The sequence below is a fragment of the Argentina silus genome (genome assembly GCF_951799395.1).
Source record: "Argentina silus genome assembly, chromosome: X".
Taxonomy (NCBI): domain Eukaryota; kingdom Metazoa; phylum Chordata; class Actinopteri; order Argentiniformes; family Argentinidae; genus Argentina; species Argentina silus.
In genome coordinates this window covers 13,697,392-13,719,734 of record NC_139653.1, presented here as the reverse complement: position 1 = coordinate 13,719,734, position 22,343 = coordinate 13,697,392, and the positions used below count along the sequence as shown (strand labels likewise).

General features: G+C 42.1%; 4 protein-coding genes across 4 annotated transcripts; 3 read left to right on the top strand and 1 right to left on the bottom strand.

Moving 5' to 3' along the window:
- Window positions 1-3,457: 3,457 nt before the first annotated feature.
- Window positions 3,458-10,320, top strand: paox (polyamine oxidase). Its single transcript, XM_083695338.1, has 10 exons — window positions 3,458-3,688; window positions 5,009-5,185; window positions 5,482-5,612; window positions 6,075-6,262; window positions 6,747-6,955; window positions 7,300-7,469; window positions 7,570-7,655; window positions 7,763-7,875; window positions 8,169-8,323; window positions 8,515-10,320. Exons 1-10 carry the CDS (start codon window positions 3,529-3,531, stop codon window positions 8,671-8,673), a joined length of 1,548 nt encoding a protein of 515 aa, XP_083551464.1. The 5' UTR covers window positions 3,458-3,528; the 3' UTR covers window positions 8,674-10,320.
- Window positions 10,321-10,498: 178 nt separating this feature from the next.
- On the top strand, window positions 10,499-14,501 carry mtg1 (mitochondrial ribosome-associated GTPase 1). Its single transcript, XM_083695952.1, has 11 exons — window positions 10,499-10,679; window positions 10,929-10,995; window positions 11,413-11,515; window positions 11,608-11,694; window positions 11,960-12,016; window positions 12,411-12,501; window positions 12,720-12,781; window positions 12,975-13,071; window positions 13,363-13,444; window positions 13,607-13,719; window positions 14,000-14,501. Exons 1-11 carry the CDS (start codon window positions 10,577-10,579, stop codon window positions 14,095-14,097), a joined length of 960 nt encoding a protein of 319 aa, XP_083552078.1. The 5' UTR covers window positions 10,499-10,576; the 3' UTR covers window positions 14,098-14,501.
- A 1,291-nt stretch (window positions 14,502-15,792) lies between these two features.
- sprn (shadow of prion protein) lies at window positions 15,793-16,251 on the bottom strand (the record flags this gene model as incomplete). Its single annotated transcript, XM_083694586.1, has 1 exon — window positions 15,793-16,251. One exon carries the CDS (start codon window positions 16,249-16,251, stop codon window positions 15,793-15,795), a length of 459 nt encoding a protein of 152 aa, XP_083550712.1.
- Window positions 16,252-18,441: 2,190 nt separating this feature from the next.
- Window positions 18,442-22,220, top strand: echs1 (enoyl CoA hydratase, short chain, 1, mitochondrial). The gene is made up of 8 exons (XM_083695460.1): window positions 18,442-18,583; window positions 19,423-19,620; window positions 19,746-19,873; window positions 20,048-20,147; window positions 20,819-20,923; window positions 21,077-21,196; window positions 21,471-21,538; window positions 21,694-22,220. Exons 1-8 carry the CDS (start codon window positions 18,493-18,495, stop codon window positions 21,757-21,759), a joined length of 876 nt encoding a protein of 291 aa, XP_083551586.1. The 5' UTR covers window positions 18,442-18,492; the 3' UTR covers window positions 21,760-22,220.
- Window positions 22,221-22,343: the final 123 nt, after the last annotated feature.

Sequence of the window (22,343 nt, the reverse complement as noted above, 5' to 3'; positions counted from 1 at the left end):
TTTTCCTCTTTCCCACAGACCCACTACAGCAGCAATGGTGTAGGTAAGAGTTGTTCCTTACGACAAATCTACGATCAGAATTACCTGTCCTAATCCTAAAATTAACTGAACAACTGAACTTTGGTAACACTTTATAATAAGAATACATGAGTTAACATTAACTAATGTAGTAGTTAACATTAGTTAATGGTGAAAAAGTCCACATACTGTATGTTTGGTCAGTACGTTCATCTGTTCATCATTAACTAATGTTAATCCAATAGTTATTGTCAATTCATGTACCCTAAGTGTTACCTTTTTATCTATGAGCAGTTGCCCAGAGGATTTTACTGCACATAATCATTATCTGTGGAATGTAATAGTAGCATATTCCTGTTGTAATGATCATGGTGGACAAGCCAATAGTTATGAGACATTGGACCCAATACCACCACAGGAGAAGGTGTACCAGCTATCGAAGTCAAGAAGACCAAACAAAGCAATAGCATGAAAAAACAGAGGCTCTCTCTCTCTCTCACACACACGCACACACACACACACACACACACACACACACACACACACACACACACACACACACACACACACACACACACACACATTATATGAGAATAACAATACCATGGCCATGAATTTAAGTGTAGTATTAGTAAATGATACAATGTGTAAGCCTACGTGGCTTAAAAAAAATGATTACCTTAACCCAAGTAATAGATGGGAATATAGCCTGCAGATAAAGGCAAAGGTCATCTTGAGCATCTTGTCTTTGCTGTGTGGAAAAGCCTTCCCGAGAGAGCCAATGGTCTATGTGCAGCAAAGAGGTACAGTTTTGCTGATATACAGTGCCTTCGGAAAGTATTCAGACCCCTTCACTTTTTCCACATTTTGTTGTGTTATAGACTCAATTTAATATGAATTAAATTTAAAGAATTTGCCACAATCCACACACAATACCCCAGAATGATACCAGGAACGAAAACAGGTTTTTAGACATTTCAGTAAATGTATTAAAATTTAAATACAGAAATACCTCATGTACATACAGTGGGGGAAATAATTATTTGATCCCCTGCTGATTTTGTTAGTTTGCCTGATTACAAAGAAACGAGCGGTCTATAATTTTTATGGTACTTTTATTTCAACAAATAGAGACAGAATATCAACAAAGAAGTCCAGAAAAAACACATTATATAAAGTTATAAATTAATTTGCATTTGATCGAAGGAAATAAGTATTTGATCCCCAAGCAAAACATGACTTAGTACTTGGTGGAGAAACCCTTGCTGGCAAGCACAGAAGTCAGACGTTTCTTATAGTTGGTCACCAGGTTTGCACACATCTCAGGAGGGATTTTGGTCCACTCCTCTTTACAGATCCTCTCCAAATCCTGAAGGTTTCAAGGCTTTTGCTTGGCAACTCGAAGCTTCAGCTCCCTCCACAAATTTTCGATAGGATTAAGTTCTGGAGACTAGCTAGGCCACTCCATGACCTTAGTGTGCTTCTTCTTGAGCCACTCCTTTGTTGCCTTGGCTGTATGTTTTGGGTCATTGTCATGCTGGAAGACCCATCCATGACCCATCCTCAGTGCTCTGGCTGAGGGAAGGAGGTTCTCGTCCAAGATCTTATGGTACATGGCCCCGTCCATTGGCCCCTCAATGCAGTGAAGTCGTCCTGTACCCTTAGCAGAGAAACAACCCCAAAGCATAATGTTTCCACCTCCGTGTTTGACGGTGGGGATGGTGTTCTTGGGATTGTAGCATTCAGCATTTCTCTCCCTCCAAACACGAAGAGTCGAATTTATGCCAAAGAGTTCAATTTTGGTCTCATCTGACCACATCACCTTCTCCCAAGCCTTCTCTGAATCATTTAGGTGTTCATTGGCAAACTTCAGATGGGCCTGTACATGTGCCTTCTTGAGCAGGGGGACCTTGCGGGCACTGCAGGATTTCAATCCGTTACGGTGTAGTGTGTTACCAATGGTTTTCTTGGTGACTGTGGTCCCAGCTGCCTTGAGATCATTACCAAGCTCCTCCCGTGTAGTTCTGGGCTGATCCCTCACCCTTCTCATGATCATCCTTACCCCACGAGGCAAGATCTTGCATGGAGCTCCAGGCCGAGGGCGATTGATGGTTATTTTGTATTTCTTCCATTTTCTAATAATTGCACCAACAGTTGTCTCCTTCTCCTTCTCTGGACTTCTTTGTTGATATTCTGTCTCTATTTGTTAAACTAAAAGTACCATAAAAATTATAGACCGCTCATTTCTTTGTAATCGGGCAAACTAACAAAATCAGCAGGGGATCAAATAATTATTTCCCCCACTGTAAGTATTCAGACCCTTTGCTATGACACTCTTAAAATTAGGTAAAATGCAAAAATGTCATCAACAAATCACTCAATAAGTCTTAATGCAAGGATAATAGTTCAGGTAATTTTGGAATTAATATCTTTGTTTTTAATTAATAAATTTAATTAATATCTTTCTGATTTGCATAGGAATCAATTACACACTGTGTAGATTAGGATGTACACTACCAACTCAGCAAAAAATCATAATTTTCTCTTGATCCTGACAAACTGCCCAGTCCCTGCCAGTAATAAACATACCCATAACATGATGCAGCTACCACTATTCTTCACATGAGAGATGGTGCGGAAACTGCATTGCATGTGCTGGATTTGCACCAAACTTAATGCTTTGTAGTAAAACCAAATAAACACATTTCCAGCCACTTTCTTTGCTGTATCACTTGAATTAATTGTTGCAAACACAAGTAGGGATGTGAGATAGATTATAGACCAAGAGAGACTGAGATGATGTTGTCCCATCGACTGTGCTTTTTCCTCTGCACTATTCAATTTTGTAGATTTTTGTAAGTCTCCCCAGGCCTCAGGGTCGCATTCCTGAGCAGTTTTGTTCCTCTCCATTTGCTCAGTTTGTAATGACAACCTGATCCACACAGTGTGTAATTGATTCCTATGCAAATCAGAGACCCTATAAGAACATTTTTGCATTTTAGCTAATTTTAAGAGTGTCATAGCAAAGGGTCTGAATACTTATGTACATGAGGTAGTTCTGTATTTCAATTTTAATAAATTTACTGAAATTTCTAAAAACCTGTTTTTGCTTCATTCTGTTTTGTTTTTTGTTTTTTTTGTGTGGATTGATGGCAAATTCTTTTAATTTAATCAATTTTAAATTGAGTCTATAACACAACAAAATGTGGAAAAAGTGAAGGGGTCTGAATACTTTCCGAAGGCACTGTAAATCGGGGTTTCTTACTCTATGGACCAGCCACTGTGACACAGTTTTCTAGCCCATGTGCGGCACAAATCGATGTACATATTGCTGAATGCGCAATTCGATGCGCTCGAGCAATAGTCGGAATATTTTCACATTTCACTAAGCATGGTTCAAAGTGTAGCTCAGCTGATGCGGAAGAGACGCTGCATTCCCGTCTTGAGTGATCGAGGACTCGCAGTGTGCATGCTAGGAACAGGGACCATTAGAGCAGAGTTACTCAAAGCATGGTTTCCCTACAGGGATTGGACTCTCAAATAGTAATAATCGGATGTGGAATATCAGGCATCGGAGCGGCGCAGAAACTTATTAAACATGGATTCCGTAACGTGCGGATACTGGAAGCGACTGCGAGGAGCGGGGGAAGGATAAAAACTGGCAGAATGGGTGAGTAGGCTACACTTTGGGAGAGATCGCGTGCACTTGCAGAACGGCTAAAAGTGTACCAAATGTGCTTGTTTACGCTGCCGGCTACACTGTTACCTTGAATAGCCTACAGTATACAGTACAAGGGTCATTTCAGTCAGTGATCTGTGTATCTGTGTTCTGAGAGCTCCAATAGTGGAACTCCGCCCACTTACGGTCGATGCAAATTTATGTAAAGATTTCTTCAAAATAAAAGCGACCACGTTAAACTTGTTTAAGCATTTAGAAATACTAAATATGGATAAAGGAACCACAAATTATATGTAACTATACCTGTGAATAAACATTTAATCATCTCAATGTATTATTTGTGTTTTAAGGGTTCTTAATTCTTCTAATATCCAAATTAACCTCGCTGCACTGTATAGCGGACACATAATGGACTGTACACAAAATATTTTCCAAGGCTAAACATGATTTTCACTACCACTGTACTCAGAAACACTTCTAGCATACATATCAACTGAGTTTCAACCATGAACGATGTCATACGAACAATTATTGACCCTTCACTGTGTCCCAGAAGTTCAAAGCGCCACCTCTAAATTGCATAGGGAACACATTATAGACTGTACACAAGAAATGTATACTAGAAGTGTTGTGGAGTCCAATGGTACGAATAGAGGTAGCGCTTTGAACTGTTGGGACACAGTGATCACAGTTTGGCTAATATCAGTTCAAGTTTAAATTGTATATGCACATGCAGTCGGTTAATGCCACACAACGGTTTGGCCAGTTGTAGCTGTTTTTGTTTATCAATATCAACTTCTTTCTTTCCACTGAAATTGTGTAGGGAAACGTGGGGGCGCCAAATCAACTGCACGTTTCATAACATGGGTTTATTTAAAACGTTCCCACTAGCCTAATCTCATAGGACAATTAATTAGCATCTAAATATGTTAATTATTAACATCATTGGTAATATCAAAATAGTGTGAATGACTGCATGAATTCCTAACATGCGTCATAACATTACTGTTTGCATGTTAGTGTTTAATGACTGGCGGGCGATAAACAGGTCCAATGTGAAGCATATTATTGACAGGTCAGTGTCAAATCAGGAATTGTACTGTATTATTTTATCAAGGTATTAAAGAATAAAACCATCAAACTTTGGCCCATTCAATTGTTACTGCTACTTACACTGCTCTGTTTAATTGTGTAATTTGCAAGTTTAATCCCCCTTTCAGCTAGTAAATATTCTCTCTCTTTCTGTCTCTCTCTCTCACACAAACACACACACACTTTCTCTTGTGCTCTCTATATCCCCCTATCCTATAGGTAATAACATCATTGAGGTTGGTGCTAACTGGATCCATGGTCCATGTGAGGAGAACCCAGTGTTCTGTCTGGCCCGTCAATACGGTCTACTGGACCCCAAGGCTCTGACTCAGGAGAACCAGGACATGGACATTGGAGGACACCCTCCCTGGGTACCTAACTGGTTCAGCAGCTCAGGTCTGGTTCAGCAGCTGTGATACACTTACAAATTAGAGACCTGAATTCTCCATGGTCAGGCCATGTGGTCAGCAATAATTATAGTGATGTAATATACTGTACATGTAATTGTAAAATGATGTGTCTTTATATGCAGTATGCTCCTCCATATACTGCCCCTGTCCTCTGTAAACATACATCATCCTCTGTGAAAAACTAACGTGTGTGTGTGTGTGTGTGTGTGTGTGTGTGTGTGTGTGTGTGTGTGTGTGTGTGTGTGCGCGTGCGCCACCATCTGTTTGTGTGCGTATGTGTAGGTCGGAGGCTGGGAGCAGAAGAGATGGGTCCTGCAGTAGGGATGTTTGCTGAGCTGTTAGAGGAGTGTCAGGAGTTCCAAGCTCAAGGAAGAGAACCCTGTGCTAGCGTTGGAGACTTTATACGGACAGAGGTAATTCTGTCTGCACTTCGCCGTTTGTCTGTCTGTCTCACTGTCTATCTGTCTCTTCTCACTGTCTATCTGTCTCTCTGTCTGAATAACTTAATGAATAGCTGCCCTAGTCGACCTCTCAGCAGTGCAGGTCTGAACAGTCCTTAGTGAGTGACCTGTTTTGGGCTGTGTGTGTGTGTGTGTGTGTGTGTGTGTGTGTGTGTGTGTGTGTGTGTGTGTGTGTGTGTGTGTGTGTGTGTGTGTGTGTGTGTGTGTGTGTGTGTGTGTGTGTGTGTGTGTGTGTGCATGCGTGTAATTAGTCCCGAACCTCTCAGTGGGCTTGAGCACAGTGAACCCAAACAGCTTCTTCATCCAAAACCTCTCCACATCTGACACCTGGTCTACCAGATCCGCCTGTACAGAGACATTACAGAAACAGTTGAGGTGGTTACAGAGTGTGTGTGTGTGTGTGTGTGCGTGCAGGTGCCGCAGCGGGCAGCAGAGCAGTGGCAGGGGGAGCAGGCCTCCAGTAGGGCCTTGCGTCTGTCTCTGGTCAGCACCCTACTAAAGGTAGAATGCTGTGTCAGTGGAACACACACCATGGACGATGTGGGACTGGGGGCCTTCGGCTTATACAAGACCCTGTCTGGCCTGGACTGCACATTCCCTGGGTAAGTACACACAGGCAGATTGACTGACCCACAACAGCTCACTCAGCAGAGCTCACATTTATAATGGTCAACAGGGGACGCAGTCTGTTTCACTCAAATTCATTTCAAAATAGCATTTCAATAAGTTTGTATCTGCTTTAGTAAACCTTTAGTTGGTTGTCTTGCCGTACCAAGCTGATGAATGCAAAAATAGTAATGTATCTCAGCTATTCAATTCAGGTTAGATATTGGATAAAACATGAATCTATTCCTGAACTACTTCAGCTCCGCCTCCATTCACTAACCAATCAATCAATGGTGTGCAACATCAATGCGGCCGGTCACTCATCGAGAAATCAAGAGAGGTGCGCGACCCCCTGTGCAATCTCCTCTGCAACAGTTTTGCGACCTTTGCGAACCTAAGCAGACCCCTGGTTGCGTTGTTGTTGATGAAGCATGAATCGACCTTTAGTGTGACATGATTGTTGTTTTCCTGTCCTTTCAGAGGCTATGATGGCCTGATAGACAACATGATGAAGGAACTTCCTAGTGGTGTAGTGTCCTACAGACATCCTGTTCACTGTGTCCACTGGGGTGGGTCAGAGAAGGAGGCAAAAGGGATAGATGGAGGCGGGGCACGTTATCCTGTGATGGTCGAATGTGAGAATGGAGAGAGGATCGCAGCTGACCACGTTATCCTCACTGTACCTCTTGGTAGGTGACACACACACACACACACACACACACACACACTGACCCCCCTTGTACTTCTGGAGTCTGTGACACACACCTGTGTATCATTATCCTGGGCTTAAATGACATAGTGTTTGTGACATTTCATGACATCTCAATTCAGAGTTCATTCTCCCAATATGATCCTGTTTTTTAATCAGTTACACATGCTGTGTCAGATATGTTTTTCTGGAAACATTACCTTTCTAGTTAAAGTAACTTAAGCATAACCTGTAGCGAAGGCTTAACCTTTGTGTTCTGTCCTGTCAGACTGAGGTGAAACAAATGGCATCTTCCATCTATTCTATTCTATTATTTTATTTTAGGTTATCTGAAGAAGCACCATGCAACCCTGCTCAGCCCTCCTCTCCCCCTACACAAGTTACACTCTGTCCAGAGGATGGGCTTTGGAACCAACAACAAGATCTTCATAGAGTTTGAATCGCCCTGGTGGGGAGCTGACTGTGAGGTCATATACCTGGTGTGGGAGGATGAGGTGTGCGACCTTGAGCATACTGTTACCACAGATACACACACACACACACACACACACACTCTGTAACCACCTCAACTGTTTCTGTAATGTCTCTGTACAGGCGGATCTGGTAGACCAGGTGTCAGATGTGGAGAGGTTTTGGATGAAGAAGCTGTTTGGGTTCACTGTGCTCAAGCCCACTGAGAGGTTCGGGACTAATTACACGCATGCACACACACACACACACACACACACACACACACACATTCTTTGCCCTGTCTCTCCTCATACTGTCTATCTCTTTTCTGTATCAGGTATGGTCATGTGTTGTGTGGTTGGATCGCCGGTCATGAGTCAGAGTACATGGAGACTCTGTCTGAACAGGAGGTCACACACTCAATCACACAACTCATACGCAGGTTCACAGGTAAAACTAACCCTGATCCCTAGTCTTTTTTTTATTTATTTTTTATATGTTTTTAGGGCATTTCTGCTTTATTGGGATAGAGACAGTAGAGATTGACAGGAAGGATGGAAGAGAGAGGAGGGATGACATGCAAGATAGGTCGAGGGTCGGAATCGAACCAGGAACCTTGCGATTACGTGGTAAGCGCATTAGTGTGCTACGCCACTAAGCGCCCCTGATCCCTAGTCTTGATCATAACTCTAACTCCACTACCTAACCTTTAATGAATGTGATTCTAACTTTTGGTCATTTAGGAAACCCCATTATTACTCCATGGAGAATCCTGCGTTCTCAGTGGTTCATGGACCCCCACACCTGTGGTTCCTACTCTTATCCAGCTGCAGGCTGCTCAGGCCAGGACATAGACAACCTGGCAGAACCCCTACCTCTGAGGGGGGCACAATCACAGGTATATACAGACAAATGCACAGACACACTCGCTCTCTCACACACACACACACACACACACACACACACACACACACACAAACAAACAACCAACCTGGCACGGCATCCACCACTGAATGACTAGACTATTGAGATGTATTGAAGATGTGTCTCCATCTTGTCTTACTGTGAACTATCTTATCTCCCCTCCAGCCTCTGCAGGTGTTGTTTGCAGGAGAAGCTACACACCATTCCTTCTTCTCCACTGTCCACGGGGCTCTACTAACCGGCTGGAGGGAAGCTGACAGGCTCATCTCACACTACTCCGAACCTGCACTAAACCCATCCAAGCCAGTCAGATCAAAGCTTTAATGAGAGGAATGCACTCTTGTTATAAAGACTTATATCTTCACAATGTCTAACGATTTACCCAGAATCTATGGATAATGCACATTGACTATGATGATTTAAGGAAAGATTTGTCATCGGAAGATTTATATCAGAAATGTTGATGATTTCGATGATGATCTCTGAAATCAGATTGACTTGATGTCGCTCGTCATCACTGATCTAACTTATACTTATAAGTTATTATGAATCTTTAAACCATATTCAGTTATAATGCTCATTTCTAAGCAAACTTAATTCATTTTCATACAGGTAAGTAATGGAACAGTGAAGCATGTGTTCTTCTTCTACACTCCAAAAGTTTGGATTTGAAATCAAAGAATTACTATGAGGTTAAAGTAGAGTTACTCAGCTTTTATTTGATGGTATTTGTGTCATATTGGTTTCACCATTCAGAAATTACTAATTTTTTATGCATTTCAGGGTACCCAAAAGTAATGGGACAATTGGCTTGACAGGTGTTTCTGGTAAATCAGGTGTGTTCCATCACATCATTTGTGCTGACATAAGAGAGCTGTCAATGTCTAGTATTGATTCTTGGCTTTGTGTCTGCTATTGGTGTCTGTCCATATAAGACCAAAGCGGTGTCAATGAAAGTCAAGGAAGCTGTTATTAGGCTGAAACATCAGAAACATAGCCAAAACCTTAGGCTTGACAAAATCAACAGTTTGAAAAATCATTAAAAAGAAACAAAAGTACTGGTGAGCTCAGCAATCGCAAATGGGCTGGTAGGCCAAGGAAGACTTGTAGATTGTTCACCATAATTAAGAAAACCCCCAAAACAACTGTGCTACAGATCAGGAACACTCTCCAGGAGGTAGGCGTGAATGTGTCAGAGACTACCATCCGCAGAATGTGTCACCAGTCAAACTATAGACGCTTCACTGCAAGGTGCAAAACACTAGTTCAAAAAACATAGTCAGATTACAGTTGGCTAAATAGCCTGCAAAGGTCTGGATAAGGGTATTATGGACAGATAAGATTAATATTATCATGGACCATGTGTGATGAGTGATTGCAAGAGGAAAGTTTGGAGAAAAAAGGATCTGCCCAAGCTTCACAACATACTACCTCATCTGTGAAACATGGTGGAGGGGGTGATGGTTTGGGCATGTATAGCTGCCACTTGAACTTGCTGTCTTAATTTATGATGTAACTGCAGAAACTACAGAAACATCTTGTCTGCGATTACAAGCAAATGCCTCCAAATTCATTGGATGGCGCTTCATCATACAGTAAGACAATGACCCAAAACATACTGCCATAGCAACTATAGAGTTTTTTCAGATTTCAAATACAAACTTTTGGAGTGTAGACCCGAAAGAAGAAAAAATGCTTCACTGTCCCTTTACTTACGCATGGCACTGTATTTCACCTATTAAGGTAATGCCTGTAAAATGTTGTTTCAGTTACAATTGTGTACAAGTTAATTGTTTAAGGAAATGCCTCAAACTCAATCTCATGTGCACAAATAAACTGTTGAAAGAAATGTTGAATGTAGGCTTCCTACATCTTTTAGCTTTAAACCATTCATTTGTAAATCATATCTGTTTCAGTGTTCTTGTTTCATTAGTTGAAAGTATGCTGAGTTAGAGGAGGCAGCAGACATTAACACCAGAGACATTGTAAACCTTTAATACAAAAGAATGTATTGCCACTATGATTACTGTGTTATTATTGTAAATACGCGTTCGTTTTATTACAGTCTGGGTGGTGTGTCAGGGGGAACGCAATCAGTCTGACACTGTTTCCAGTCGGAATGTAAATAGTGTAACGTCTTATATGAACATGGCTTTTACAGCTATGTAATTTCATGTCAATGACGTACGGTCAAGCTCATGGACGATAGTCAGTAAAAACAACAATAATGAAGCTTTTTTATTCACTGCGCAATGCAGCGAAGTTCCGAACGGTCTTCGACTTCGGTGACCGGGAGGTTGCACATTGGTTTCCAGGACATATGGCGAAAGGTTGGTGTTCTCTGTATTTTACTGGCATTGAACGAGTGGATAACCCGTGCGCTTTAATATGGCATGCTGTATATGAAATCAGACAGAGGTAAAACAATATTCATGTGGAAAAGAAAATGACAAGATACGGGAATGTCACTCCATTGGTCTTGTTATAACTCGAGTTTATAACTGCTCAGATCCAGCTCTGTGGTGTACTTCCTTTCTTATAACAGACATTAATCTCTTCTTCTGCCTCCCTCCACTCAGGTCTAAAGCAAATGAAGGCCAATCTGAACAGAGTGGACTGCATCATAGAAATACATGATGCCAGAATATCCTTTTATGAATAAAGATACAGGACGTCACCTGACTTCTGTTCTGACTCGGATGTACTTATGTACACATGTTGGCCCATCGTATGCATATTAAAATAATATGCAATATCCACATTAGCATATGTTCTGTTGCTGGGAAAAGTAATCAACTCTTCAAAACAAACAAAATCCCACTCACAAAATTGCTGTCTAAGTCTAGGGTAATTTCTACATGAGTGGTGTCCATCTGGGTCACATCACTGTTGATTCACTGTACATCCTTATCCTTCCCCTTTAATCAGGGACTGATTCAGAACTGAGACACCAATCAATCAATCAACAGCCAGAAAAAAGAAACCAGCAATACCCCAGGACTTATATATGGACAGTAACATCAAAATTGTGTGTCACTTCATGTTTCTTTAACTGGACTACATCCCCTTCTCAGGGAGAAACCCTCTATTCCAGGAGAGTCTAGATGTCAGACCTCACCTACTGGTTCTCAACAAGATGGACCTAGCTGATCTGTCCAGCAAACAGGTTACTGTCTACCTCCTAGAATACCGTAGCAATTGACGCTGTGGAGCTAGCAGTTTTGTGATATCCTTCCATCTCTTTTGTTATCTTTGTAGAGAATCCTGAAACAACTGGAGAAAGATGGAGTTAGGGACGTCCTCTTCACCGATTGTCTCAGACAGAGAGACGACAATGTCAAAAAGGTGTGAGAGAGAGACCTGTGGGAGACCTGAAGAAGGTTCACTCTGAAACAGTGTGGAAAGTGCTGTAGAACGCTATCCCTATAACCTTACAGTGGAACTGACAAATATCAATATGTGTGCATGTTACATTTCAGTGCATAACTGATATGTTTCGCCAACAGTCACTTCACAAGAGATGGTTTAGAATAGTCATTGACATGAAGGGTTGACTGTGTATGACTCTGATTAGGTTGATTCTGTAATATGTCCTCATGTTGTGTTGCAGCTGGTTCCCCTGGTGACACAGCTGATTCAGAGCCAGCCACGTTTCCACAGGGAAGAGGTGAGCTCACCACCAGTGATTGATAGATTGATTGATTGATCGTTCGTGATCGAGCATTTTTTGGTGTATACATAAATAAAGGAAATAAAGCTTCATTTGGGCCCAGAGGAGGAGTGTTACACAATACTCATGTCCATTGTGGTTCTCAGAGCCCCAGAGCTCTACTGTATTTACTAATAGAACTCTCTGACGTGTTTGAAAGCCCTAGAATAGTGATTTTACAATTTTGACCTAAATCAAATTAGAGGGCTTGTTTTGTTCTCTGCATTTATGTTGCCCTCAGGAGCAGTATTGCAGACAGAAGTAAAGAATGCTCTGTACTCTAGTTTACATTTGTTCATGTTCCTACTGCTCAATCTCAGGCATGTCATTTCTGTGTTTATATAACGTTAAGGATATTAATTACTGCCTGATGGTGATCGGAGTGCCAAACGTTGGGAAATCGTCACTCATCAATGCATTAAGGAGAACACATTTAAAGAAAGGTGCTGTATTGAAAACATATGAGCTATTCATATTGAAATAGACATGTTTTACACAATCTATGGCTACATCTATGGAGAAAACAATCTATGGCTACATCACATACGATTCAGAATATACTGTATGTAGCCATAGATTTTTTTTTCATATGTGTTTAAAACATGTCTATTTGAATATTTGCTTCCCTTGAACAGTGTCATTACCTACATTTTAATATTAGGTCAAGCGTCTAAAGTAGGAGGGGAACCAGGAATAACTAAAGCAGTCTTGACCAGAATTCAGGTAGGCATCATGCTTTCATTTGTCTTCTATTTTGTGTCCTGTGTATATTCCAGGGTATTCAGTGTGTGTGTGTGTGTGTGTGTGTGTGTGTGTGTGTGTGTGTGTGTGTGTGTGTGTGTGTGTGTGTGTGTGTGTGTGTGCGTGTGCGTGTGCGTGTGCGTGCGTGCGTGCGTTTTATGTTGCCTCTTCTCAGGTGTGTGAGAGACCCATCATTCACCTACTAGACACGCCTGGAGTCCTCCCTCCCAAGATCCGGAGTCTGGAGACTGGCATGAAGCTGGCCCTATGTGGTGAGTGGCTAGAGGTTAGGGCTAAACATGAGCCATGACTGCAGTGACATCTAGTGGACATACATTGGAATAACAGCCGGTCTATTGGCCCTTTTGGATAATTTGAACTTTCCAAAGCTTCTGTGCCCAACTTCACAGTGAACAAAGTGCCTATGTTTGAATAATCTGTTACCCCTTTCACACAGTATGTTCTCATAGTGGCATTGAGCTACCAGAAATACTATATGTTGTTTAAATGATAACAACCATCATAAATCAATTTCCCTCAATGTTTCTTACTTCTGATTTCAGGGATGATACTCGACCATTTAGTAGGTGAAGACATCATTGCTGACTATCTGCTGTTTTCTCTGAACAGACTAGAGAAGTTTAGGTGAGGGTTTCCTCTCTATAAAACATGGCTGACTTGACTCTGAAATCTGGCATGGTATTATTATCAAGCAAATTTGAACTGAACTTGTGTGTGTGTGTGTGTGTGTGTGTGTGTGTGTGTGTGTGTGTGTGTGTGTGTGTGTGTGTGTGTGTGTGTGTGTAGTTATGTTGAGAGATATGATCTTGGAGAACCCAATGATGACATCCAGCAGGTTCTCAAACGCATTGCTGTGAAACTGGGAAAGACTCAACGTGTCAAAGCCATCACGGGAGTGGGTAAGATACCATTGATATACAGTATATAGTACTGCTAACCATTACTGGACAGGCTGAGCTACAACCTAAAATCAACTTATAATCTAACCCACCCATAGAGTCTGACTAACCATCACTTCTATTAATCTCTGATCTATTAATCACACCAGAATCAAACATCCCTTTATTGTCTTACCATAACTCAAGTTGGTGAGAGACCACCACAGAGAGAAGACCCCATAACCTAACAGACCTGATGCCTCATAAATGTATCTAGTCTGACATGTGCTGTGTTCCTCAGGTAACATCACCATCACGGTTCCCAACTACGCGGCTGCAGCCTACGACTTCATCAGAGCCTTCCGGAAAGGAGAGCTGGGCCATGTCATGCTGGACTGACCTCACTGACAGACTGAGCACGCTCACTTACAGACTCAGGGGTCTAGTCCTTAGACAGGACTCAGTTTGAAGATGGGGCCTTTAAGGAAGCAGCTGTGAACCACCCTTTAGGAAACACTGTCTCACTCTACAACACAGTATGTCAGGTGCCCGGTCTCTCCCCACCGTAATGTACCTGGTGTTTACGAGCATACATCAGTGTACCGTCTTTTAACTGTACTTGTCTTTCACCTGAGAAATACTGCATGTGTGAGAAGATGTCTCCACCCCAGTCTGTCTCAGACCCCTTGTCTCTAACACGCCACAGCAGGATGGATGAATCAGACTGCTGACGATGTCTGACTGTGTACAGGAACTGTTTATTAGCATAAAGACACAAAGTGATAATAAAGTCTCTAATTTTCTGAACAGCATCTTGATTGCACAACAGTCGTGGATAAGAAGTTCATACAGTACACTTTATTTACCACAGTTTACACAGAGATACGGTTGATTATTTTAAGTTGCTCCTGAGTGTCTACATTTAGGTGAGCTCCTCCTCTCTCTCAGATAGAGATAGTAGAAGTGGTTGACCATCTGTGTACCATCTGTGTACCATCTTTGCACTGGAGCTCTCAGAGAGGTGCGGTGAGAATGAGAGCAGCATCCTAACTCTGCCTCTCCTGGGTGACCTTCCACTAGGAGCAAATGCTGTGTGTCTCAAATGACGCCTTATTTACCATGTAGTGCACACATTTTTACAAGAACCCTAGATTTAAACCTATTGTTGGGATCTAGTCGAAAATATTGCTGTATATAGTGACGAGGGTTTCATTATGGCAAGACACTTTCAGTTCCCTGAACACACTTTAATAAAGGTGTTTCTTATTTCCATGAAATACTGTGAGATAAAAACAACTTTGGAGCAAGCAATCAAGTCACGCAAACAGTCTGGTTTCATCCCAAGATTTAAAATACTTTTCTACTATTTCATAGTGTTAGACATTGTGCAACGTTAGTACCAGAAGACGACATAGCACGTTGGGAATGAATAGTCATTTGTAATGGAGTGTTTTTATAAATGTACAATGTAAACAACAGCTAGTGAATGTTACACGTGTATAAAGAAAGACAGGCGTTTAGGTCCCTATGGGCATTCTCAGCTAGATAAGAATTTTAAATCAACATACATGTATTTACAAATAGATAATATTCACATCTGTATCAATGCGCAGTGAACCATTTATGCTGGCAGTACAATGTGTATGCACATTTGTCTGCATATATATGAAAATAAAGCTTTTTTATTTAAATAGAGATTTCTAGTTATGATGACAGTGAGAGGTTTTTCCCAACATGACTTTTCAGTGCTCTTTTAACATTAAATGTATCTCTCTAAAGGCTGGTATTAGGCTAAGATGGGGTATTAAACATGTGGCCCGGGGGGCATTTATGGACCCTGTTTGTTTAGCCCCCACTTCTGCTCCAGTAAACCCTGAAAACATTTGATTTTTTTCACAACATGAGCTACAAATTACACAATAAGTGCTGCTTAGGATATGAGATCAAAGTAAGCATGTAAAAACAATACAGACCCACGATACAACTTTTCCAGTCCTGGGCATTGTACGCAGGCCTTGAGTGCTTAGTACTAATTTAGACCTACTCTAAAATTGCACTGTCATGAAAAGCCATCAATGCATCACACCTTCTGATCTAAAATATACTTTCCAAGACGTAACCATATTTAGGGAAAAAAGTTGCAATGACTACAGAAAACACTTGAGTGAGGGATGATTCGTTCTGAGTTGATCCTGATGTTAGGGATGCAAAGTAATTGGTCCTATTGAAATAGTCTCCATCACTATACTCCGAGCTGTCGGCGTTGCGGCGGCGAGAGGCAGAGGCATACCAACCATCCGCTGTTAATGCAACAGCTGCACCTGCTGCGGCTGCAGCTGCCACACGTACCGGGGATGAGCGCCCGGCAGCCCTGAATCGTGAGCGGGTACCCCCGTTATTTCCTCCACGGTAATGGCCCCCAGATGAACTGCGGGAGGAGTGGCCGCGTGAAGACCCTCGTGCACCCCCACGGCCGCCCTTGGAGAGCACAGGCTCACACAGGAACGCGAAGAGCAGGAGACATGTCCAGCACGTGGCGACCAACTGCTTCATACCCACAGTCAGAGTCTGTTGGGAGACAACAAGAGTTAGAAGACAACAGGCAACCCCTTACACTGAACTATGCACTTGTGCACTCTCCTAAAGGCATTTTAAAGCATAGAATTGGTGTAAGAGCCTATGCCTAAATCAATCCTATGTTTATAAACCCATGTGGGGTAGCGCAGAAGTGCATTCTTTGGGGAACATAATTGGGACATAAGGCATAGTCACAACCATCTACACTGAATTCCTTTCCTGTATTCTCACCTTCATACTGATCTGAAAACAGATCAGTTTGTGCAATTGATGAATCCATATAAGGGTCCACTTTTACCTAACCAGTTCTGTTCTTTTTGCATCAGTAGAGTTGGTGGAAGGGATATGAGGTGAGGAAGCCACTTTAGAATATTGAGATACACCCTTGTTGGCCTACCTTCAGCACTATACACTATCCCAATAGCAGGATATCCCAGGGAGCCCTTGAGACATTCTCCTCTAATTGATGATCCACTGAAGTGATGTCCTGATTGTGGGATCAGACGAGCTTGACGCTTTATTGGCATTCCCCTTTGTAAGACATGACTGTTATATTGTTTCAGGTTAAACATAAAGCGTATCTTTCGTTGAAGTAGGTCATTTAAAAATAGAACAGGCACAACATTCAGGACACCATTTCCTGGCTGTCTTCCTTAGAAAATGTGTGTAGCCCAATAACAGTCCGATGGATGTAGGCTATAAAACAGACATGTCTAGTAAACACTAACATCTTACCTTGTATGGTGATTGAGAGGGAAAAATGTAGTCATGAATGTATGTAACAGGAGCATTTTTAGTTTTATATATATATATATGTAAATATAAATATAAATATACATATTAAGAGGCAATATCATGTTTTTAGCATGCTTTAAATTATATAAAATTAGGCTCCTCAATGATGTTGGTATTCCATATTGCTATTATAATCTGGCTCTTGTAGTTTTTTTACATTACAAGCCCATTTTACACTGAAATTACCCTATATACAGCTGATGGCACATTGCTGTGACTACCTATTGATAAATGGGAGGAAATTATCCTACCTTTCAACACCAATCCGATCTTCTGTGTTTTCTTGGATTTTCTCAGTTTTCCTCCACTGATTATTGTGTCAGAGATGAAATCAACAATATCAATCTGGTAAGGCAGGATCGATATTCAATGGGACGGTCGAACGCTTTTGATTGGATTGTGTGTAATTACCTACATTACCACGATGTATTGACTTCACCCGTCACCTTTACCGGTTTTATCCCGAATGCCATAAGATTATGCAGTTGAGAAAAACGAAACGAAAAACGAAAACATGCACTGAAGAAAAATCTTATTCTAAGCGCTGCGCTCTAGGCTTGCTGTGATGTTGTAACCATGATGATCAAAGATGGAGAATAATGGTGGTGGTGGTGGTGGTGGGGATGGTGATGGGGATGGGGATGGGGATGGTGATGATGATGATGGTGATGATGATGATGATGATGATGATTATTATAATAATGCATTTTAGTTTTGTCTTCCTGTTAGTGCAGGCTTGTATTTTCAGTGTTGCAACATTTAACTCTGGTTTAGCCTACTTGAATGAAAAAGAAGGCATGTCTTTCTGGGCTGGGTAGCCAGACTGTTGGAGTTGTCTTATTGTCAATGCAGGCCACTGTGTGAGTGTTCTGTAACCTGAAAAAAAGCCTATGGCTAGTCTAATCACTAATCTGAGATGACTGGATTGGTGAAGTTGTAGTGGACATGTTGCAGTCACTTGCGGTCCCCATGATATTACCAAAACTCGGAGGTGTGAGTTTAGGATGTCAAGTGCACGAGATTATTGCTAATTCGTTCTCACATTATCCATTTCAGAGGAGGGAGAATGGATGGGTGCCTAATTGTTCGCCATTATGGTAGGCTATGCATTTTAACAGCATCTCAGTGGTTTCTTTTCCTTGTCACGATCATCATCTAATACGAAAAAGAAAGAAGGAAAAATAAGGAAAAAAAGGCTAGCGCAATTTCACAGTAGACATTTGCGTCTGAGCACCCGAGAGGGAGAGGAGATGAGGACAGTTAATTATTGGGATGTGTCCTCGCTGATCCTCCTCCCCTTATTCCCTCGCTCATTGGCTGTGACGTATCGCGTTACTCGGTGGTTTGTAGCGATAACTTTGTGTTGTTTGGGTTGTCGTCATCTCGTGGCTCTGTTCTGAAGCTTCATTCGTCTCCCATAAAATGGCAATGTTCTGCAGAACTGCTGCCCTGATCTTGAAGCCAGTGAGAAGACTCCCTGTTACCTTCTCCGTCGCACGGCAGTACAGCGCAGGTATGCTCTTTGCAAGTTATCTTATTTCTCTTTTGGAGATATTTGATTTGCAGTACCCCTGCCACAATGTCATCGAACTTGCTTGCGTCATAAGATGTGCGACATTGTGGTTGCAGTCAGGTGGATAGCTGGCTCACATTTCGTATCTAATATAAAAATTATACATATGTAAATAAATAAATAAATATTTAACTATCTAAATGTGAACGTTTACGCACAATTCAGCATCGACTGTGTTATCACCATTCGAACATGTTTAGATTTTCCTCTGTCTGTGACTGTGGAAACTTGATGAACCCCCTAGTTGTGTGTTCTGTGGAAGCAGACCGTTATACTAGATTTGTAACCCAGAGAAATTGGTAAACCCAGAGGCAATCCCTCCAACCCGGAACTCCAGCTAATTTGCCTCGGGTCTGGATGCGCCATAGAGCCTCAATACTACGAACTAACACTGGCTGAGCATCAACAGAAACCCGTGTTTCTTCAAAGAGATTAACTATTGGCTATACCCTTTACCCCAGTTCTGAGGCGTGTCATGGACGTTACGACTGTGGTTCTTATTTCGTTGTTGTACCGTTGATCCGAATTTACCTTTAGCCTTGTAGAATGATTGACGTGTCAAGACCTTTTCCTCTCATAATTCATCTATGTAATAGTCTTATCTAATGGGTCTGGGACCTGTCAAACACAAAAGTCAGCTCCTGCAGATCGAATATCTCTCACTGGTGATCTGTTAATACATCACCTGTGGATTCCTGTAGATGGTGACTGATGGCAGTTTAAAGGTCATGATATGTAGCCTCGGACTGGTGAGCTCACACTGGTGTGTATGTTTCCAGGTGGTCAGTATGAGTATATCCTGGTGGAGAAGCGTGGTGAGAAGCAGGATGTGGGTTTTATCCAGCTGAACCGGCCCAAGGCACTGAATGCTCTGTGTGACGGGTTGATGCTGGAGGTGGGACGGGCGCTGGATGCCTTTGAGGTTGATGGACAGGTGGGAGCCATTGTCATCACTGGCAGTGATAGAGCCTTTGCAGGTGAGGGGTGTGTGTGTGTCTACCAGAATCTGATGGACCGTTATAGTATTAAAAGCCTTTTGCTTCATGATGTGTGTGTCTGTGTGTCTGTCTAAGATGATTATTCATTTTTCAATGTGTTTCAGCGGGGGCAGACATTAAGGAGATGCAGAATCGGACATTCCAGGAGTGTTACGGTGGCAACTTCCTGGCTCACTGGAACAGAGTGTCCACAGTGAAGAAGCCTGTGATCGCTGCTGTCAATGGGTTCGCTGTGAGTAGCCTAGTCGTAATGCAGTATGAGTGTGTGACATAAACCAGTGTCTCAAAGTTCATCCTGGGACCTACTGTATGTGCAGTCAATTACCTGAACAACACTGAGAATCATCTATTTAGGTCTCACTAACTTTGGCCAAACACTGTCTCTGGTTCTGTTGTGTTGTTTCAGCTGGGAGGGGGCTGTGAGCTGGCTATGATGTGTGACATCATCTATGCTGGAGAGAAGGCTCAGTTTGGTCAACCAGAGATCCTGCTGGGGACCATCCCTGGTAAAGTCTCTTCTTCCTGGACACAGGTTCACTTTCTTAAAGTAGAACAAACAGATTCAAGAACATGTTCACACATGGAATGATACAGCTCAATTAATAAGCACTGGACTGCTTGCACTTTACAAACCCTTGTAAACACATGTATTGTATTTCTTAGATATTGCAGTAGTTAAATGTTTTAGATCTTGATGATCTGATTCCTGAAGGGGCAGGGCAGGGGTAGAGGCTAGGGGAAGAGGTGGCCATGTTAATTTTCTGTGCCCTGTCTGTAGTTTAGGTCAAACCTGTCTAAATGCCATTTCAGACAAGCAAGTTGTAGCAGCAACACCGATGCCGACGAGAGCAGGGGCTTCACATTTTGGAATTTCAGTTTCCCCTGAGCTTCTCCTCCATGCTAGCAATGCGTGTTTATGTTTGGCAAGAAAGAAGGAAGCCACTCTAGTACCTCCTACTCAATTGTGATTGTTTTACAGACGCGGCGCCGCATGAAAAAGTTGTTCACTTGAAGGAAAACCCTAGGAAACCCTAGCATTTCTCTGCCCGCCACCCAGCGGCCATTGAGAGTGAATGGAGCCCCTAGCAACTGCCACTCTTGTGTGAAGCCTGCTTTAGCTGGTTGTTCTGTCTATTGTCACAGTTGTCCTGACTGCTGTATGTCTGTCTGTCCATAGGAGCTGGTGGCACTCAGAGACTGACTCGTGCAGTAGGGAAATCCCTGGCCATGGAGATGGTACTGACAGGAGACAGGATCAATGCACAGGAGGCCAAGCAATCAGGTAACACACACACACACACACACACACACTCACTCACTCACATTATACATATACGACTGAAAATGGATCTGAGCACAGGGGGCCAAGCAGTCGAGAACTCACTCACAAACACTCACACACACACTCTGTCATTGTCTTTTGTGTGTCTTTTAGGTCTTGTCAGTAAGGTTTGCCCTGTGGATCAGCTTGTATCAGAAGCCATTAAATGTGGAGAGAAGATTGCTGGCAACTCCAAGATCGTCTCTGCCATGGCCAAAGAGGCTGTCAACGCAGGTGTGTGAGAAGCTGTGTTTTTGACTGTGTATATTTTGCATTTATATTATTACGTATATTACAAGTACCTTTGGCCAAGAAGCAAAACAAAAGACAAACTGAGCAAAACTACATTCATCAAGACCCACCCCCTTGGTTTACAAACAGAAATGAAACTTTCAGATATCATATTTTTTTCCCCCATTGTATTTGTTATTGATGGGCTAACTGTTTATCGTATAGAATATTGACTGGTTTTACTGGTCACTGTATAATTGACTGGTCTGTGTTGCAGCCTATGAGCTGACTCTGGCTGAGGGGAATCGGTTGGAGAAACGGTTATTCCATTCCACATTTGCCACGGTGAGTAATAAACCGAATTATACATTTAATTTGTAAAGCGCTTTTCATTACAGAAGACAATCTCAGTGCTGTACATAAAGTCAAAGCATATAGAATGTGGGTGTGGGTGTGGTGGTGTGTTTTCTCTGACCTGGTCTATGTGCTTGTCACCCCAGGAGGATCGTAAAGAGGGTATGACAGCATTTGTGGAGAAGAGGAAGGCAAGCTTCCAGGACAAGTAGAGCGGAGGAGAACTGAGAACACACAACAGAAGGGACTGTCCCGGAACGACTCCTGAACTGATATCTGTGCTATGCACTCATTAATCAGACGTTAAGCATAAATCGTGTTTTGATCTGAAGCTGACATTAATCTAACCTTCAACCTAATTGAGAGCTGGACAGAAACATGCCTTATCACAGTTTTTTACCCTATATGTATATGTAGCATATATAGTATATAGTGTGTTTATGCACTGTTTGCGTACACTGCAGTATATAGTGTGTGTGTATGTAAAGGATGTTTGCAGAATTGCCGTTATGAGCGACAGTACAACATTTTTTGCTCTGGACAGAATGGTAGAGATGGATATCAGCCCTTGAGGTATCAGCCCTGATCACTTAACACAGTTTTTGCCTTCTGCATTTCCTCTAGACAAATTCCCTGTCACTGTACATTTTCCAAATAAAGCTATAACAAGGTTGATTTGTAAATTGATAGTAAATTGATTTGTTTGTGCTCATGTTAATTTCTTCTCCTTGTTAATGATGTAATGATTATTGATTGTCATGAGACAATGCTTAATCACCATAGCTGTGCCTGTGAT

Excerpts from the sequence above, each read along its gene's own strand:
- paox (XM_083695338.1), top strand. The coding sequence starts at position 3,529 with ATGGTTTCCCTACAGGGATTGGACTCTCAAATAGTAATAATCGGATGT. Across the intron at positions 3,689-5,008 it reads GATAAAAACTGGCAGAATGG|GTAATAACATCATTGAGGTT; the intron begins GTGAGTAGGCTA and ends CCTATCCTATAG. Across the intron at positions 5,613-6,074 it reads GAGACTTTATACGGACAGAG|GTGCCGCAGCGGGCAGCAGA; the intron begins GTAATTCTGTCT and ends GTGTGCGTGCAG.
- mtg1 (XM_083695952.1), top strand. The coding sequence starts at position 10,577 with ATGAAGCTTTTTTATTCACTGCGCAATGCAGCGAAGTTCCGAACGGTC. Across the intron at positions 10,996-11,412 it reads GAAATACATGATGCCAGAAT|CCCCTTCTCAGGGAGAAACC; the intron begins ATCCTTTTATGA and ends ACTGGACTACAT. Across the intron at positions 12,502-12,719 it reads GAGAACACATTTAAAGAAAG|GTCAAGCGTCTAAAGTAGGA; the intron begins GTGCTGTATTGA and ends TTTTAATATTAG.
- echs1 (XM_083695460.1), top strand. The coding sequence starts at position 18,493 with ATGGCAATGTTCTGCAGAACTGCTGCCCTGATCTTGAAGCCAGTGAGA. Across the intron at positions 18,584-19,422 it reads CGCACGGCAGTACAGCGCAG|GTGGTCAGTATGAGTATATC; the intron begins GTATGCTCTTTG and ends GTATGTTTCCAG. Across the intron at positions 21,197-21,470 it reads CAAAGAGGCTGTCAACGCAG|CCTATGAGCTGACTCTGGCT; the intron begins GTGTGTGAGAAG and ends TCTGTGTTGCAG.